This window comes from Littorina saxatilis, linkage group LG17 (genome assembly GCF_037325665.1).
Source record: "Littorina saxatilis isolate snail1 linkage group LG17, US_GU_Lsax_2.0, whole genome shotgun sequence".
Classification (NCBI taxonomy): Eukaryota; Metazoa; Mollusca; class Gastropoda; order Littorinimorpha; family Littorinidae; genus Littorina; species Littorina saxatilis.
In genome coordinates, this window is record NC_090261.1 from 56,945,693 (window position 1) to 56,964,394 (window position 18,702).

Sequence of the window (18,702 nt, forward strand, 5' to 3'; positions counted from 1 at the left end):
AGGATATGTGCACTTGGAAGGTGTTGGTCGAGAGGATGATGAGCCCTCTGAGCTGGCAAGTGTGGATCTGGCATCAGCAGGTTTGTAGGCCGGAACATTGAAGATATGTTGGGTGAACGTGCCTGTGATCTCCTTGGTGCGGCAGAAACCAAACTGACCTGTGGTGCACTCTCCACAGAAGCAGGAACGTGTCCGTGCTCTCACGTGGTTTGATGGGCTGCAAAAAAACAAAACAAAAAACAACTAAAGGATACTGAAGGTTCGTCGCGATATAACCTTCGTGGTTGAAAACGACGTTAAACACCAAATAAAGAAAGAATACTGAAGGTAAAGGTCCGCTTTTCCACACACACCAAACACAATGCAGTGCTTCTACTAATTAAACAATATAGACCACAATGATGTACTATTTAGCAAAAAAAGAAAAGAAAAAAATGAAATTATGAAATGAAATTAAAATTAAATGTAACTGGTTTAACTAGTTGAGGACACTGCCAACTAACCTGCACACTGTGTGTGGTTCTTCTGCCTTGCAAGCAGTTGTGCGGCTTCCTGGCCATCCTCTTGTGATTGATGTCGTCATTGTAGAGGAACACCCTCCGTGTGTGACTGCAGCCAGTGGCAAGAGGCTCCAAGGTGTATTCCTTCTGCAGGAACTCATGCATCTCAAATGCATTTCTGATGACAACCTGTGAACATGGTTGAGATAAAATTGGTCATAAACTCATACAAAATCTCATCCAAACTAGATGCATCATTCATACAAAATTATGGATACACCATTCATACGATATTATATAAATAGAGAACTTGCTGACACAGTATGTTTAGTCCTTGCAAGATGACCTTTTATAAGGTCTAGCAACATTACACACCTGTTCACCCAAGACTGCTCGTCGGGCAGCACTTTTTGCCATTCCACCTGCACCATCACATGGCCCTTTCCCATGATAAGAGCCAAAAAAGGCCGTTTCAATGGGAAAGCCAAAGTCCTGCATTGACATGGACAAGTCCATGAAGGGCTCCTTGCTCTTGAATTGGGCCGCACAACCATCAGTGAATTGTACCTGAAAAACAGCAAGTGATAATAATTATTATTAATATACATGTATAAAACGAGAACAAACAGGGAAGGAATAAATATGGTGTTAGGTAAATGCCCCCCTCCCCTTTTCAATTATAAGAATTTATGCGCAAGGAGTCTTGTTAGAAAGAACAGCGCTATATAAAAACTATTCATTATTATTATTATTATTATTGAGTCACTTGAGAAAAAGTGACTCTATGTAATCGGTCAGTGTTAGTCTGTCCGGCCGGCCGTCCGGCCGGCCGTCCGTAGACACCACCTTAACGTTGGACTTTTCTCGGAAACTATCAAAGCGATCCGGCTCATATTTTGTTTAGTCGTGACCTCCAATGACCTCTACACTTTAACGATGGTTTCGTTGACCTTTGACCTTTTTCAAGGTCACAGGTCAGCGTCAAAGGAAAAATTAGACATTTTATATCTTTGACAAAGTTCATCGGATGTGATTGAAACTTTGTAGGATTATTCTTTACATCAAAGTATTTACATCTGTAGCCTTTTACGAACGTTATCAGAAAAACAAGGGAGATAACTAGCCTTTTCTGTTCGGCAACACACAACTTAACGTTGGGCTTTTCTCGGAAACTATAAAAGTGACCGGGCTCAAATTTTATGTGAACGTGACTCCCAGTGACCTCTACACTTTGACGTCTGCTTTGGTGACCTTTGACCTTTTTCAAGGTCACAGGTATGTCTTGAAGGAAAAAAATTGAAATATCATATCTCTGAAACTATTCATCGGATTTGATTCAAACTTTATAGGATTATTCTTTACATCAAATTATTTACATCTGTATTGTGTTGTGAATAGCAATTTCTTCCTGTCCATCTGATGCCTCATATAATATTCAGAACTGCGAAAGTGACTCGATCGAGCGTTTGCTCTTCTTGTTATCATTATTATGCTGATGTGAAAAGAACGTTTCTAGCATAGAAATATAAATGCGCACCTGATGCTGGATGTTCAGCCCTCGATGATGTTGAAGGTGAAGGATGACTGCCTTTGTGAATGTGTAGACAGCAGAGGCATCATGGGTCAGGTCTGGCGAGAGAATTATGACTGTCTCTTTCGCCACTTCACCACATGCACATCGGAAGTATGTCACTGTGGGAAAGATCGTGGCCTGGTCGTACTTCCAATGGGCAGCCTGGACTTCTCCTTGGTATTCACACCTAGAACATGCAGATCAAAGATGATACAATATTTTTAAAAAGCTGACACATCAGACAGAACTTAATGTCAACAAGATTCAGCTGGAAAGGCACAACTTTCAGCTACATATAAAAGAATATCACTGGGAGAAGAGCCAAACGCTGAACCTCGGTGTTAGTGTTACTGTTAGATGAGGATTAGCGTTGAAATGCTCTTTTCCGGGTAATATATTTGTTCCTTGACTTTAATTATTCGATATTTTTTACCATACCCTTCAGTCACCTTTTTTGATACTTTCAGCAATATAGAATAAAATTCTATGTAAAAAGTCATACTTACCGATAATTCTCGGCAAAATCCTGTACAGTCAGTATCCATCCAGGTGGCAGATTCATCCGCAACTGGCGGAACTGGAGATACTCCCATTTGGCCGTATGGATGACTTGCCTGGCCATGGTTGACATCTCCTCAGCCAGCTCTACCAGCAAGTCTTGAATTGTCCCCTAAAGATAACATAAGTGCATATATCAACATGGTTAAACACCAGTGTGGTGTAAGTAGGCTAATGATTTCACACAGCATCACACAATGAAATCCAGCACGGTTGGCCTAGTGGTAAGGCGTCCGCCCTGTGATCGTGATCGGGAGGTCGTGGGTCCGAACCCCGGCCGGGTCATACCTAAGACTTTAAAATTGGCAATCTAGTGGCTGCTCCGCCTGGCGTCTGGCATTATGGGTTTAGTGCTAGGACTGGTTGGTCCGGTGTCAGAATAATGTGACTGGGTGAGACATGAAGCCTGTGCTGCGACTTTTGTCTTGTGTGTGGCGCACGTTAAATGTCAAAGCAGCACCGCCCTGATATGGCCCTTCGTGGTCGGCTGGGCGTTAAGCAAACAAACAAACAAAAAATCACACAATGAATGAATGAATAAATGAATATGTATTTATATAGCGCATAACTTCCACACAATACCTTGCATGATCACGGCGCAAGAACAAAATAATAAATAATAAATTGATCAACCAGAACCAAATAAACAAACAAGTGAATATTACAATGGGATTGTATACACATGTACAGTACAGCTATTCATTTGTCAAACTTGAAAAGAAAAGAAAAAATTCAGCAAAAGCATAATTAGGAGAAAAATACAAACACTACGGATGCCTTTACCTGCTTTGTCACATTGCCATTGTGGTTGCTGTTGTCTTTCTTGACAAGCTCCCATCGCAACCAGGACACTTCATTGCTGGGGTCATGTTGATGAGGCGCTTAACGCCACAGTACTCTCCACATTTCCTATTTACACAGGCAGGGCGATGGCAAGGCATAGAGGGATCTCTTGCACACAAGGTGACTGCAACTGCCTCCTCCACGTCTTCCACCAGTTGGTCTGTGTTGTTGCCAGAAGCCTCTAATTTCCTCATCAGCTTTTGCAGCACCTTCAGCTTCTGACCAACATTGGCACAGTGGATACACAGACAACTTGTCCTTGACCTGTGGTCAGCTGTGAGCACATGTTGCGGGCGACACTTCTTGAATTTGCTGTAGGAAACCTGCTTTCCTGTTGAGGCCACAAATTCTGCATGTGCCTTCTTGAGGGTGGTGAACAGTACTGACCTTGGCACAAGGTCTTTCTTGACCCTGCGTCTGTCTGGGATCATTATGGCGATATCCGGTCTGGCATAAAACTCCTCCATCATCTTATCAACCTCAGACAGAGACGTGCCATTTTCTGCAAATGAACTGGCAGCCTCCTCGGACTCATCCGACAACATATTGGAACATTTGTTTGCAAAGTTCCAGGATACTCCGAGGGATTCTGATATAGTCTTTACCGACTCAGAGTTTGAGATGGCAATGGCGTCTGCAAAAATCTGTCTCCTACATTTCAAAGTGTCTTTGTCACGTTTCTTCTTGTTCATCCTGATCCGCGTTTTTATCTTGTTCCAAAATTTATTCTCAAGATCTTGTTCCTTATTGTTGACAATTCTGTTAAGTAGACAGAGCTTGGCTGCTGCTGCTTTCTTCCGCGGGAACGGTTAATTGCCCTCATCTGATACTCCCGTAGTTCGACCAGTTTTGTAGGGTCTTTTGGTTCATGCTTTGATGCTCTTGAGGCAGCCTGCCGCAAAGCTTCGGGCGACTTGAATGGAGAGCCTATAGTATAGGTGTCTTGGGAATGGTTTCTTGTGGTTTCTGTGGTTTGGGCTTTTTCTCCTCAACCTCTTTCTTTTTGTTCCTGTTCTCCTTCCGTCTGGAACAGAACAGTGCAACAGATTTAATACACTGCAACCACCAACCCCACATAAAAGAGGGGGTCATAGTCAATTTTTGTAAAGATTTTAGTCAAGCAGTATGTAAGAAATGTTAAGTCCTTTGTACTGGAAACTTGCATTCTCCCAGTAAGGTCATATATTGTACTACGTTGCAAGCCCCTGGAGCAAATTTTTGATTAGTGCTTTTGTGAACAAGAAACAATTGACAAGTGGCTCTATCTCATCTCACCCCTTTCCCCGTCGTGATATAACCCTTCGTGGTTGAAAACGACGTTAAACACCAAATAAAGAAAGAAAGACAGTATCTCTAGTTTTATCAGAGAAACAGAACTCAGCACTCGAAAGCCTAATGTGGTCATTACTTCATATTCTATCCATAATTTCGCTGGATTTGCAAAAACGCAACAAATGACGCCAAAATAAAACCTTACCTTTCGGCCCTTCCTCGGCGTCCATCGCACGCTTGGTCTTCAAGTGGCGCAATATTCAAAATTGGAGTCACATGCCGGATTAATCTAAAAAAAATGGAGTGAAAAATACACAGAAATTGTTCTTTTTTCGTGTCCAAACGCAACGGTTTGTTGACACCATATCGCTTCCGCAAAATCAATGTAAGTTTCTTGCTGCATCAGAGTTTAAAATGTTCGCTTGCTGATTAATCCAAGAACTAAAACATAAAATCTTTCAGATTGGAGGTTAATCACGTGTGTTGGATGCGGATATTTCTTTCAAGTTAACATCGATCGTTATCACCCAAACATGACGTCACGCGTTGCGTTTGAGCACGATTGATGACGCTCTATATAAACAAGAAACGAACAAATATTTGACAGGCACATAACCTCAATAGGAATTGATAATGTTTTAAGAATTCGGAAATCAATAATTTGACTCTTGATTCGATCTTTTTATGGTGAAAACTGCCGTCTGAAGTGACACACAGGTATGTCTGTCACGTTTTTCTTCCACCACGATCGTCGATTTTTCATTAAAAAAAATTGTTTTTTTAATGACAGAAAGCAATTTTAACTCATTTTATGTCATCACACGAAGCTTTGATTATATATAAGAACAAGTGACAACAGTTTGATTTCATTAATTCTTTATCTTCAACCTTAGAATCGCAGTCAAAAATGGTCAGCTGGTCACAGATTTCTGCACTCGAGCCACCTCCATGGCCTTGAAATCATGGTAGATCGGTGGATTAGGAATAATAATGTGTGCAGTAATTTATATTTGTAAATGGTATGTGTTGTACCTCTTGCTAATCGTGAATATATATAATATATATATATATATATATATATATATATATATAATTGATTCATATTCTCTTTTTAGCCAACAGTCTAATTCTCAGCTTGGCAGTGTGGTCACGGTACACTGAGTTTGAAAGTTTTAATAGCACTGTACAGCAGTCTGACTGCACAGCACAGCTGAACAAAGCCTGAAATTCTTCAAGTTCAGGCAAAGGTCTGTCGGCTTGGGGTCAACTGAGATTGGGGTGTAGAAGTTGGCACAGTGCAAGCAGCGAGATTAAGGCTTAAGTTTATTGTCCACCAAGATGTGTGAGTCCTGCCCTGACGTCAGTTCGGAACCAATTAATCATGCACAACAGTGATTGACATACCGTATTTGACGGACTACAAGCCGCTACTTTTGAAAAAAAAAAATCGCATTGCGGCTTATAAAAAGATGCGGTTAAAACGTTACCTGAACTTGAATAGCATTCACCTAATGGAAGTCGCCGCGGATTTTCATTTCGCTCGATTAGCGATTACCGGTACTTTATTAGCTCTCTACTCAAGACTCGGCGCTTTTCTCTTTCTTTCGCAAATCTTCGTTTGTCAACAAGTCGTCGTGACAAGATAGCGTACAGAGAAACACCGGATGCATCAGGATCTCGCGCGCGCGAGATTTCGTTTTTTTGTGTCTCGCGGTAGTTGGAGGAGCGAGAGCCGCCATGTTGTGTTTTCGTCTGCTCGAAATGTGTGCAAAAGTTGTAAATCATCCCCAAAAAAGCTTATTCCGGGCGGGACTACATGTGTGTGTTGGTTACAAATTGTGTGTGGGATATTTTTCTTCAAACTTTTTTACTTTTCTTCTTTGTTTCACTTGTTTATTATCAGAGCCGATTTTGCCAAATACCGTACTTTCGTTTGCCTGGTTGTTTTGATTGATTGACACGATCTGATTATATTTTTTTCGACGGCGGCTAATATATAGTGACGCGGCCTATACGTGGCTCGTCCCAATTTTTTTTTTAAAAGTCGGGGGTGCGGCTTATAAAACAGTGCGTCTTGTAATCCGTCAAATACGGTACTTTGGCTTGACTGACTCTTGGCACACTGCAGCCAGCATGCTTATGTGGCTGCTGGTTCAACTCAGGGGGTGAATTTTTCATCACTCAGACTCAGTAACACAGTGGTTCTGCAGACCCTTCAATTTTTGAATACATTCAATAGAAAAAAGGGTTGTGTGCATTATGTGACCATTATAAATCTGTTTATTTTTGATAATACATGCACTCAAAGTTGAACATAACACAGCTTTATACAACAAGAGGCGAAGCCTTCACGGCTCACGTAAGAAATCGACAAACAGTAACACAAACTCAATCACTCCGTCACACATACACACACACAGTAAGCATACCGTCGCGATATAACCTTGAACGGTTGAAAACGACGTTAAACACCAAATAAAGAAAGAAAGAAACAGTAAGCATAAGTGATACGGTGCAAGAGTGCGAGACACTAGATCTAGATCTGTATGTCTGTAGCCTACTTTTTAGTACTTACGGGGACACGACTGCCAGATGGCCAGATCGACACTGCGCTTTCGACAGCGCTTCCTCGCGCAGACACTGGAAACACGCTGTGCAGATTAACCTGTAGGAAATCTCCTTTGGTATTTTCTTTATCTATTTTACGAAACCGAACAATGTGAAATCATGAGTCGTCTTCTTCGAATCGGCGAACTGCAGCTCGGTGATAACTGTATCTATACCACAATCCTTCACGCGATCTGACCTAACCTTGACCCCTGACCTGGTCTACATACCACACAGGGCACAAATCAGTCACCTGTTTTTACCCTGCCAAAACCCCCCACCACCCGTTTTCTTTGGATACACACTTTAACTACATAAGTGCCGACGAAATGTTGATCATTGCTTCAATACTTTGAAGCTGTTGCTTGGATAATAACCAGGTAAAATTAGTATTTCGGTGTTCAGTCAAATGTTAAAGTTTCTATCACATACACACACACACATACACACGCACAGACAGACAAAGTTTAGCATCGCATAGGCTACACTTACGTGAGCCAAAAATCGGGACTGGATTGGGAAGGAAGAGTGGGGGATGGATGACAGTAGGAGTGTGCAGCAATAAACATTTTAAACAAGGGGAGTGTAGCAATACATTTACCTGCAGGGGTTCTCAGCATGTTCTCATGTGTGCAGTTCACCTTGACCTTGTAATAAAAAGGGGACTGGATTGGCTAATGGCCTTCCATTGTAATTCATGGTAATAGTTAAGTTATACCCTAGTAATCCAAAATCTTATGATTACCAACTGGTACATTTAATTTATTGTCCCACATAACATTAAGTTCAATGAGGCATTGTGCTAATGTTGCCAGGAATTATATAAAGACTACTGAGAAAAGAGTTAGTAACTGAGTAAAACATGCATAGTTTTAAAGTGCTCAAACTCAACTTAGTCTGTGTTCGGGAGCCAAAGACTTGACCTAATAAACTTATTGCTTTAACCATTTCAGACACATATTCTGCCCTAATTCTAGATTTCTTGCATACTACACAGTGTGCGTACTACCACAATACCAGCCCCACAAAATGTTTGTTTGATAAGATATATAAAATATATATATTGACAGCCAGTACTAGTGAATCAATTGACTTGCTTTAACTTGTTATTTTTAAGATAAAAGCTGAAAAGCCATTCCGTCATTTGACAAAAAGTCAAATGATGTCAGGGCTGATATTGTATACTCTAGTCTATGCGATCGCTGAATTTTGATGTACGTTCGAGCTATAAGGATTACTTGATAAATGGGGAATGTGTTCCATCGGTATTTCCCTAACACCCCCTATTCATTATCAATTAGTCTATACTATTTCAGTACTATACTGTTGCAATGTTGAGTACAAACAAAATCTTGTCATAACGGATACATGCAACATAAATGTAAGCTTGCTCATTTTGAATTCGAGCAATTTTGAATGCTCTATTTTTTTGTGACTGGTTCATATCAAATCAAGACAGTGTTAAATCATATGAACCTTATAATTTCATTTTTCAGCGTCGATCAGCTCCACATGTTCAGGTATTAACAGCTGTTGGTGTAGCTTATCTAGGAATAGATTTCTTAATAGTTCTCTCTGCTTTACGATTTTATCTGTAGTGCTCTTTAGAATGTTATTGGTGAGCAACCAAGTTCTTTTGAATGCATGTAACTTGCAATACAGATGGTCCCCTGGCAGAATTAATTTGGGTATACAACAGAAAGTATACAGTATATTAAACACACACACACAAAATGCTGAGGCAAAAACCATTGTAGATGTGTTTAATTTTGTTGTGAAAATCTGTCCACGTGCATTCAGTTTGCACCAGATTTGATTCTTTACAGCTGCATGAAAATGTAAAATCATTGCAACTGGCAAACCAGAATAGGAACAGACAGGCAATGCAACTGTAACAAACACAGTCATAGTTATGTAGATCTTTACTTTGATTCTGTTTAATTGTGTTGGCAAAAAACCCAGAAATTCCTCGAGATAATGGGAAATAACTCTCTGGCGATCAGATGGTTGCTAAGGGGGGAAAAAAATCAATATTTCTCAAAAGCATCAGTTGTGTCCCTTCCACTGTAGCTGTTAAATTAATTTTTTGTTTAAATTCATAGATTTCTGTTTCTCATTTCATATCACCGCTGAACTACATTAAAGCTGCCAGTTATAGTTAGTGAATAGCTCACCCGCTCTGCTTCCCCGTCCTTCTGCTTCGATCCCCCTTAAATTAATGTGCATACGTGTATATCTGTTCATGTGAGTTATATATATGTCTGTGTGTTTTGTACAAACCTCAGTGCAGAGATAGTGCTAGATAAGTATTCACCTGTGTTTCATGACAAATGATCTTTGTACCTGTCTTACAAGTATTCATTTCTGAATATATTTCTGACTTCTTTGAATAGGATACCTATTCGAAATCAGTTAGGCTTGTCCGCTTGGTAAGAAATTGTTTTGTTATTCAAACATTAGCTTGATCAACAATCAATATGTTAAATACGATTGCTTGGTTTTGTGTTTACTTTTTGGCTTTCATTTTATTTCATGTTTACCAGAACTGTGTGCATGAAGTGACGTTGAAGAATTTCTCAAAAGTTTTGACCGTTTCATTTTGTAGAATTTTTTTCGAGATAAGTTGATGAATGTTAATGCCTGGTAAGCTTAATTTCAGTAACTAAAACTCTCCGTCGCAATATAACCTTCGTGGTTGAAAACGACGTTAAACACCAAATAAAGAAAGAACTAAAACTCTTCAAGTTCAAGTATAGCTCTTGTATGACTCCTTTAGCTGCTCTTTCCACCACCTTAGTGCGCTACACTCAAAGTTCTCTCTATCTGTTCTTGTGTGTTTGACTTTTGAGTAGTGGGGATGGATGGGATCAGCTCTTTACTTCCCCGGCTCGTTACTCCCCCGGCTCGTTACTCCCCCGGCTCGTTACTCTCCGTTAGGGTTAGGGTTAGTAACAAGCCTGGGGAGTAACGAGATGCTCCCGGGATGGATCACCTTGTTTATTATTAGTCATTAATACTGTCACTAGTGTCAGTTCAGCTGGCAATAGGAAGTAATTTTCTGAAACTGCTTCTGGTTTCCTAGAGATGACCTGACTCTGAGACTGCTTGTCATAAAACAGTGGGAGCCAAATTGTTTGGGTACTGAGGGGCCCATTAAAAAGTAAAATTTCAGGGCAGTAGCAGTCTGCTTGTCAGATTAATTTGATTTTAAATGCAAGATTAATTAACTAGTACAGTGGAAACCCGGCCCTTTCTGTTTCAAGACCTAAACATATCTTAGAATATTAGGTCTTAAAAGACCCCCCCCCCCCCCCCCCCGCATGGGTTAGGGGGAAGAATTTACCCGATGCTCCCCAGCATGTCGTAAGAGGCGACTAACGGATTCTGTTTCTTCTTTTACCCTTGTTAAGTGTTTCTTGTATAACATATAGTCAATTTTTGTAAAGATTTTAGTCAAGCAGTATGTAAGAAATGTTAAGTCCTTTGTACTGGAAACTTGCATTCTCCCAGTGAGGTAATATATTGTACTACGTTGCAAGCCCCTGGAGCAAATTTTTGATTAGTGCTTTTGTGAACAAGAAACAATTGACAAGTGGCTCTATCCCATCTCCCCCCTTTCCCCGTCGCGATATAACCTTGAACGGTTGAAAACGACGTTAAACACCAAATAAAGAAAGAAAGGTCTTAAAAGGGAAGAAGTCTTGAAATGGGGCTGATTTTGCATATGTTATTGATAGAAAAAACTTGAAACCAGGGGTTTTAAAGGGGTAGGGGTAAAAGTGGGTTCTACTGTATACATTGCTTGCAGTTGGTTATGTAATGCTAAGAGGTCTGCATCTGATCTGGAGGCAGCACCTGTGAATGTTTGTGAATTTAGTTTGGTGGATGTCTTGGGGACAGGAAGGTCTGCATTATCATACGCTACAGGAAGCTTTTTGCTTTAATTAAGTGTGGCCAGTCCGAAGTTTTGTTTAAAATTCTATTCACCAGCCAAGAATTAATTTTACCTACATTTTAGGCCCTTCTTGTGGCTACCCTTGATTGCTATGTTGCAGTTCCTGCTAGTGATCAATTAGTTCCCTTACTGTTTAATCCTTCATAATTGTCAACATTTCATAATTACTTTTCTCCTTATTAGCCAGCTCGTTTTCATTGGACTATCAAAGGATGTCTATACTATTTAATGTTCAAGGTTTTTCTTGAGCATAAGGGATTTGGGTTTAACATTCACTGGTCTTTTCTGTGTAGTATGCTACTTGCTAGACTTTTATCAGCTTTGCTTGTAGGAAGATTTGATGGAAGTCCCACCTCATCCCATCCTGAAAGTGTCCCCCTTATTTTATTTTCAATTTTGGCATTGTTGTTCTGTTACTATGCTTCAGCTCTGACATTGACAAGTGTTTTTTGTAGAGCAGTAATACCAGCCAAGGAATAGAATATAAAATAATGGATCAGTTAGCTCAAGACCTTTTACTGGCTTGAGATGACTACATTGTTTACTTTCATTCTGCTGTGAAGGATCATTAACAAGTATACTTTATTTAAACAGCTGTTGTTTATCATTATGATTTATATTAATTAAGTTAGTTTGAAGTATGGTTTTACATTGCATTACTCAATGCAAGATTTTATTGTAAGTCAGCTAGGGCTATTAGTCTGAGGTAGGGTGATTTTAGACTTGTATGGGCAGCAATTGATGCTAATTAATACTCTTGTTCTTGAATATGCAGGGAATCACAGAGGACCCTGCTCCTCCCAAGCCGCGTGCCATGTGGATGGGAGAGGGGGAAGGGGGATCACCGGACCTGAGGAGTACACCCAAACGCAAGACCACACTGGACAGTCTGGGCCTAGTAGTACAGAATGAAGACACTGACAGTATAGGTAAGCAAAGCACAAAGAACTTACGAATTCAGTCTTAGAAAAAAAGACCACACACTTTTGGAATAGTGTTTACGTCTGCATATTAGTTTTATGTGCGAAGATTCATCCAAGTTAAAACATAATACAGACTTGCAGGCCTAAACTATCCTCCTAGCTCTATGCAGGTTTTTTCCATATGCTAGGAACAAGCTTTTCTTTTTATACAAAGTTCAACAACATTTGGCAATCTGGTTGCAAACTGAGATGAATTAGAATGTTCCACAGAATTAGTTTGAATCATTGAATAATTCTAAAGGCTTAAAACTGTGCTGCGAATGCTATGCATAAACTTAAACAACCATGCACCCACAATAAACAATTGCAATGATTTATTATTTCATAACATCAAAGAAAGAGTTGAACAGTAACCTACAGTCCCTTTTGAGTCTGTCTGCTTCAAAACCATCGTCTGCTACGAATCTGTCGCCTTTGACAAAAATGAAATCATTAGTTTTTGAACATCCAATGATTTAAATCGGCATGTGGGAAGGGGGTATATAAATAACCAGCGAGTGTTTCATTGCGAGCTTTGAAGGTAAGAGCCTAAGACTAAGAGGGTGCTTGATTTTCTCTTCAGAAGGTCTTGAAAGTTCTTGAAAAGTCCTTGAATTTTAGAACAAAAAAACTGTACGAACCCTGTAATGGTCAGCGTAAGATGGGGGCTTGACAACAGGTTGAAATCTAAAACTAAACAGTTGACTTTCATGTGTTAAGTGTTCTTTTTGACAAGTGTTGCTTTTCAGCTGTTTTTATTTGCCTGCGTCTGTAATCAATGGATCCGTTGCCAAACCTGCACCATTCATGATCTGCCTTTATTGATTAGTCTTGATATAAACTGTGCAGTTACTTCCCCGCTTCGTTTTCCACTGTTTATCCGCTGTTCAAGATCAATACAACTTTTCCCCTCGTCAAACTTCCCTGTCAGACGTTTAGTGGTACTGAGTCGTTCAGTTCCGCTGCCCCTGCAAGAGAATTGCCAGAAATGAAGATTGCGCGACAGTGTGCCACAGTGGTTGGCTTCTCTTTTCAAAACCACTGAAGCTTGAACGAATTAATCCTTACAGTTCAGCTCCCTTCACCCATACGCTCGCATACACACCTAGAACTAAGCCTGCAGGATTGAGCTACCGGCCATTTCTTCTTATCACTGACATTTACTCCTGCTAGCGCTGGCTCTTAAAGTTTTGAGTGGGTCCTGCCTTATATTCAGTCCGTCGGGTTCGATATCTGCTTTGCCTTTTTGACTCGGTGGTACTTGATCGCTTCTGTGAAACGTGAACACACTCTACTTTCAATGGGTAGGGGTGGGGAAAGTTAACAAATGAGGCAGCGTAATTTGATTTGGTTATATATATGCATTGAGTGATTGGGTTGATCAGGGCAGTTAGATTATAAGACAATGATAATTTTAATGTACGTAAATAAGGAAAACAGATTCAATGTGATTTCTTTGTTTCTGCTGTAAGGGGAAAGGGTGCATTGCATTAAACTTGTTAAAGTCTGAGAACAGCTTGAAGTCTAAAGTTAGCAAAGCAAACAATTCAACTCTGTTCCAAGGAGATTGAAAATGGGTAAATTAAAAAAAATCTTGTGTGAGGAGTATTAAACTAATTTTTTGGTATGACCAGCTTTTAAATAATGCTAAATGCTTTATAATAATCATTGATTGCTGCAGCAGTGTTTCCAGTAAGCCCCTTAAATAAAAGAAACATGTTTTAAACAGTCCTTTTGCAATTGAAATGGGTCAGCCAAGCTGTACCAGGCCTGCAGCCAGAGTAAAATGTATAACAGTTTATGAATGCTCCAAGTGAAAAAAACACTATAACACACTAAGGAGGATCTATAAGTTGACGCCAGATAGACGTAAGCTCCGTCGCGATATAACCTTCGTGGTTGAAAACGACGTTAAACACCAAATAAAGAAAGAAAGAAAGACGTAAGCTGAAGCTTTGAAGTTAAAGCAGCATTGTTATGATGGATCCGGAGAACAGGGAGAGAAAGGAACAATTGGTTAAATGAAGAAAGGAGTCCAGCTTCCTCCTGGGAAGGGAGAGATGAACATTTAGCGTGGTAAAGTGAAGGGTTATTAGAAGCGACTCGTCAATATAACACTTACCTCGACAGTACTATTCTTGCACATTATCTATTATAGGCCGAAAAAATTGGACAAAACGCTGAGTGGGTACAATTATCTCCCATAACCATGCGCCACCGTGGATCCCAAGCACTGTCCGAGTGCTTCCCCCTTACAGGATGTAGGTGGCGCGTCCTCTTTCTTTTTTCGCGCGTGTCAGACCGGCTGTGTTTCTGCTACGCTCCCGGATTATTTTGGACTAAGAGGCTCCTTTTCTGTGTGGACTATCACCTGTTGGATTATTGTGTGTTATTCCACTTCTGGCTTGAGGCTACGTTGTGTTTCCTTCAACTTGTGCCTCCGTTTTTGTGTGGCGGACTCGGCGTGCCTCCCGTCCTACTTCGTGGTGACCGGTCGTCTGCTTCTCGTTTCGCCGCATTCACTTGAGTATTGACCTAAATTTTCTTTGAATTTTGTTAATTCTCGGTCTTTAAGGGTACGTACAGGGCGAGGTAGGATGTCTCGTCCTGTTTTGGGCTCTGGTTCTACGGAACCAGAGTCTGCCGGGGGCAACCCTTCTCCGGGCGCCCAGCGTCATGTTTTACGCACGGAGAAGGGGATCTTTCGGCGCTCCGACTCTCCCTCCCCAAACGCTTTGCGTTTGCGGCGAGGGAGGGCGGAGAAAGCCTGTTTGAGCAAGCTCAATGCGAGCTTGCTCAAACAGGCTGGGCTTGAGCCTGGGACTTCGGGCGGGGCTGCGCCGTCGAAGGTTCGGGGAAGTTCGAGGGGAAAGAAAAAGCTTCTTTCTCCTTCTCCTTCAGTGGAACAGGCTTCCCCCCCTTCGACGCCGTTGTCCGGCCCTCAGTCTCAGGCTTCAGCTCCTCCCGGTTTCGAGCCTGGGGGGAAGGTTTCCTTCTCCCCCCTGGCTCGAATCCGGGGGCAGGTCGATTCCCAACCCTCTTTGGGGGTTGGTGAATCCGATCTAGGGGCTACTGGAGAGACTCAGGTTTTGACAGCCAACGGCCATACCACGTTGAAAACACCGGTTCTCGTCCGACCACCGAAGTTAAGCAACGTCGGGCCCGGTTAGTACTTGGATGGGTGACCGCCTGGGAACACCGGGTGCAGTTGGCATTAAAATCTTTCTTTTTCCGGTGCCTCTCCTGTGCCCTCCTCGGTTTCCACCGCTGTGGAAGCCAGGAGGGACACGGGTCCTCCTCTGAACTCCCTCGCTGGGTCGTCTGCTGCTGTTTTGACAGTAGTTTCGGCCTCCTGGGGGGGGAGATCGGAGGAGATGACGGGGTCTCTGAATTCCCTCCCCGCTGGGGTTGGGATGCGAATTGACCCCGTTCAGGGCGGTCCTGTGGGGGCAGGGGTTTCAGGCTTCGTGCCTACGACCACTGCTACTACGGTTCCCTCTGACGTCCGTGTGACTGGTGGCTGTCCCTCTTGAAACGCTCCGGCCGACTAGTTACTGGACGTGGAGGTGTTCGACAGAACGTGGTACTTCTGTCGAATGGTCAGGGCGACGGGAACATTGTTTCTGTTGCTCAGACCGACACCTCCGACCGGACCGTCTTGACCCCACGCCATTCCTTAGCGTCTGGTGTTCGGGTGACGGATGGTCCGGACCAAGGGTCCGGAACGTTCCAGGCTTACGGGTCGGGATCGAACCGGACCCACGGGTCCCGACTGGACTTGACCTCCGGGTTTGGTCCGGACGGGACCCATGGTACGGGACCGTACCGGACCTTAGGGTCCGGTGCGGGACAGTACCTCTGGCCCTTGCCGGACCCCCCGGACCTACGGGTCCGGATGGTACGGTACGGGACCAGTGTTTCGGTCGGGACCGGACCACCCGACCACCTCTGTTGGTCTGGGTGGTCTGGCACCGAACCGGAACACACCGGACCTACGGGTCCGGAGGGTACGGTACCGGACCAGTGGTCCGGTCGGGACCGGACCACTCGACCACCTCTGTTGGTCCGGGTGGTCTGGCACCGAACCGGACCATGCCGGACCTACGGGTCCGGATGGTACGGTATGTCCACGTCCGGACCGAGCCACCCGAACACTTCTGTGGGTACGGATGGTTCGGTACCGAACGGGACCTCCGGATGGTACGGGACCGGACCGAATCTACGGGTTCGGATGGTCCGGTACCGGACCACCCGACCACCTCTGTTGGTCCGGATGGTCTGTCACCGAACCGGACCATACCGGACCACCGGACCTACGGGTCCGGATGGTACGGTAGGTCCACGTCCGGACCGAACACTTCAGTGGGTACGGATGGTTCGGTGCCGTACGGGACCTCCGGATGGTATGGGACAGGACCGGAACACCGGACCACCCTACCGGATCGGTCCGGACCACCCGACCACCTCTGTTGGTCCGGATGGTCTGGCACCGAACCGGACCTACGGGTCCGGATGGTACGGTATGTCCACGTCCGGACCGAGCCACCCGAACACTTCTGTGGGTACGGGTGGTTCGGTGCCGAACGGGACCTCCGGATGGTGCGGGACCGGACCGGACCTACGGGTCCGGATGGTCCGGTGCTGGACCGGTGGTCCGGTCCGGACCGGACCACCCGACCACCTCTGTTGGTCCGGATGGTCTGGCACCGAACCGGACCATACCGGACTTACGGGTCCGGATGGTACGGTGTGTCCACGTCCGGACCGAGCCACCCGAACACTTCTGTGGGTACGGATGGTTCGGTACCGAACGGGACCTCCGGATGGTACGGGACCGGACCGGAACACCGGACCGGAACACCGGACCACCCTACCGGACCGGTCCGGACCACCCGACCACCTCTGTTGGTCCGGATGGTCTGGCACCGAACCGGACCTACGGGTCCGGATGGTACGGTACGTACGTCCACGCCCGGACCGAACCACCCGAACACTTCTGTGCGTACGGATGGTTCGGTGCCGAACAGGACCTCCGGATGGTACCGGACCTACGGGTCCGGACCTACGGGTCCGGATGGTCCGGTGCGGGACCACCCGACCACCTCTGTTGGTCTGGATGGTCTGGCACCGAACCGGACCACCGGACCTACGGGTCCGGATGGTACGGTATGTCCACGTCCGGACCTAACCACCCGAACACTTCGTTGGGTACGATGGTTCGGTGCTGAACGGGACCTCCGGATGGTACGGCACCGGACCGGACCACCCTACCGGACCGGATCGGCACCCCCGACCGGACCGGACCATTTCTTTTCTGATCAGACCCCATGGGTTCCTGTTCAGTCTATAAATGGCGGGGGTTCGTTGGCTGGGCTGACCCAACAGTCGCAGGGTTGTTGTTTTTCTCCCCCTTCGGCTGCTGGAGACGTTTCGTCTTTGGGGCAGGGGTCTTCGCGGCCTCTTGCTTCTGTGGGCGTTTCTTCACAGCCTGCTTCATCGCTTTCGGCTCTTCCCCCTCAAGCTCCCTACACTCCTGCTTTTGAGGAGTTGTCGGGAAGTGAAGAGGAGAGTGAGTCGGAGGACGATAGGGAGGAGGATCAGGGTCGCCCTGAGGTTAACACTGAACCTCTACCCTTGCCGGTTTCTGATGGAACTTCCGAAGCTATGCTTCGTACTTTCCAACAGTACATGACAGACATCACGCGGCGTCTTGACGTCACGGATGCCTCTCTTAAGCGTCTGTCGTCTAGTGTTGACACACAGGACGTGGACCCGGGGTCTGAGGACGAGAGGCAGGAGGCTCGTCCTCGCACAGCTAGAAGGACGTTTGAACAGTTTCAGGACGTCCTTCCCTGAGACGCCCTCTCGTCCTTTGAGTCCGCTTCGGCCCGGGCGCGGGAGGCTCACGCCGCGTCTGCCGGCGGCTCGTTTTATGAACGATCCGGCCGCCGGCAATTCGCGTTCCACCCTAGTCTAAGTGCCACGGTGGAAGCGGCAGCACATCGCCTGAGGAGTACAGATTCACGTGCAAACGCGACCTATGTTCCTCGGGAGGACGCGGGTTCAGTGCCATGCTTTCCTTTGGGAGGCGCACCTCCACTGTTTCCTCGTGTCCAATCTGTTTCGTCCCTCCCTTTTCCCTTTGACTCTCGAACTCTCCCTTTCCAGACTTCGAGTGTTTAGGGTGGGGCTGACGGTGATGTGTTCGTTGGGGAGGTGCCTTCGGTCAAGAAGGTGGAACTGAGCTCTGCTTCGTTCCACAATCTTGAGGCCACCGTTTCGTCCACAGTCGAGGCCCAATCACAGGCCTTGACATGGATGAGCACGCTGTCCACACTGTTGGACCCTCCCAATCGGGCAGAGTCCGATTCCACTCGGGTCCTTGACACGGTTCGAGTGGATCGGGCTTTGCATGCCGTGCGATCGTGCGTG

At 44.7% G+C, this 18,702-nt stretch overlaps 2 protein-coding genes and 1 non-coding gene across 6 annotated transcripts in view; 2 read left to right on the forward strand and 1 right to left on the reverse strand.

Moving 5' to 3' along the window:
• LOC138951748 (TOG array regulator of axonemal microtubules protein 1-like) overlaps positions 1 to 18,702 on the forward strand; it is a 98,385-nt gene that overhangs the window by 15,086 nt on the left and 64,597 nt on the right. For 2 of the 4 annotated variants that reach the window (XM_070323302.1, XM_070323305.1), the window contains exons 2-3: positions 9,747 to 9,782; positions 12,084 to 12,237. In XM_070323302.1, the coding sequence (XP_070179403.1) occupies positions 9,747 to 9,782; positions 12,084 to 12,237 (190 nt within the window). Of the gene's footprint in view, positions 1 to 8,849; positions 8,874 to 9,746; positions 9,783 to 12,083; positions 12,238 to 18,702 lie in introns of all 4 variants that reach the window. The other 2 variants (XM_070323303.1, XM_070323304.1) reach the window with 2 other exon arrangements.
• LOC138952588 (uncharacterized) lies at positions 828 to 2,760 on the reverse strand. The gene is made up of 3 exons (XM_070324275.1): positions 2,580 to 2,760; positions 2,038 to 2,260; positions 828 to 1,067 (listed from the first exon to the last, which is right to left on the reverse strand). The coding sequence occupies exons 1-3, from the start codon at positions 2,702 to 2,704 to the stop codon at positions 828 to 830; spliced, it is 588 nt and encodes a 195-aa protein (XP_070180376.1). The 5' UTR covers positions 2,705 to 2,760.
• On the forward strand, positions 15,366 to 15,484 carry LOC138954020 (5S ribosomal RNA). The gene has a single exon (XR_011451688.1). It is a non-coding gene; the product is annotated as a 5S ribosomal RNA (ribosomal RNA).

Bases quoted from the DNA above. Each gene is read 5' to 3' on its own strand.
- LOC138952588 (XM_070324275.1), bottom strand. From the start codon at position 2,704: ATGTCAACCATGGCCAGGCAAGTCATCCATACGGCCAAATGGGAGTAT. The intron at 2,261-2,579 runs GTAAGTATGACT...TGCATGTTCTAG, and splicing joins GATTTTGCCGAGAATTATCG to GTGTGAATACCAAGGAGAAG. The intron at 1,068-2,037 runs GTGCGCATTTAT...GCTGTTTTTCAG, and splicing joins GGCTGAACATCCAGCATCAG to GTACAATTCACTGATGGTTG.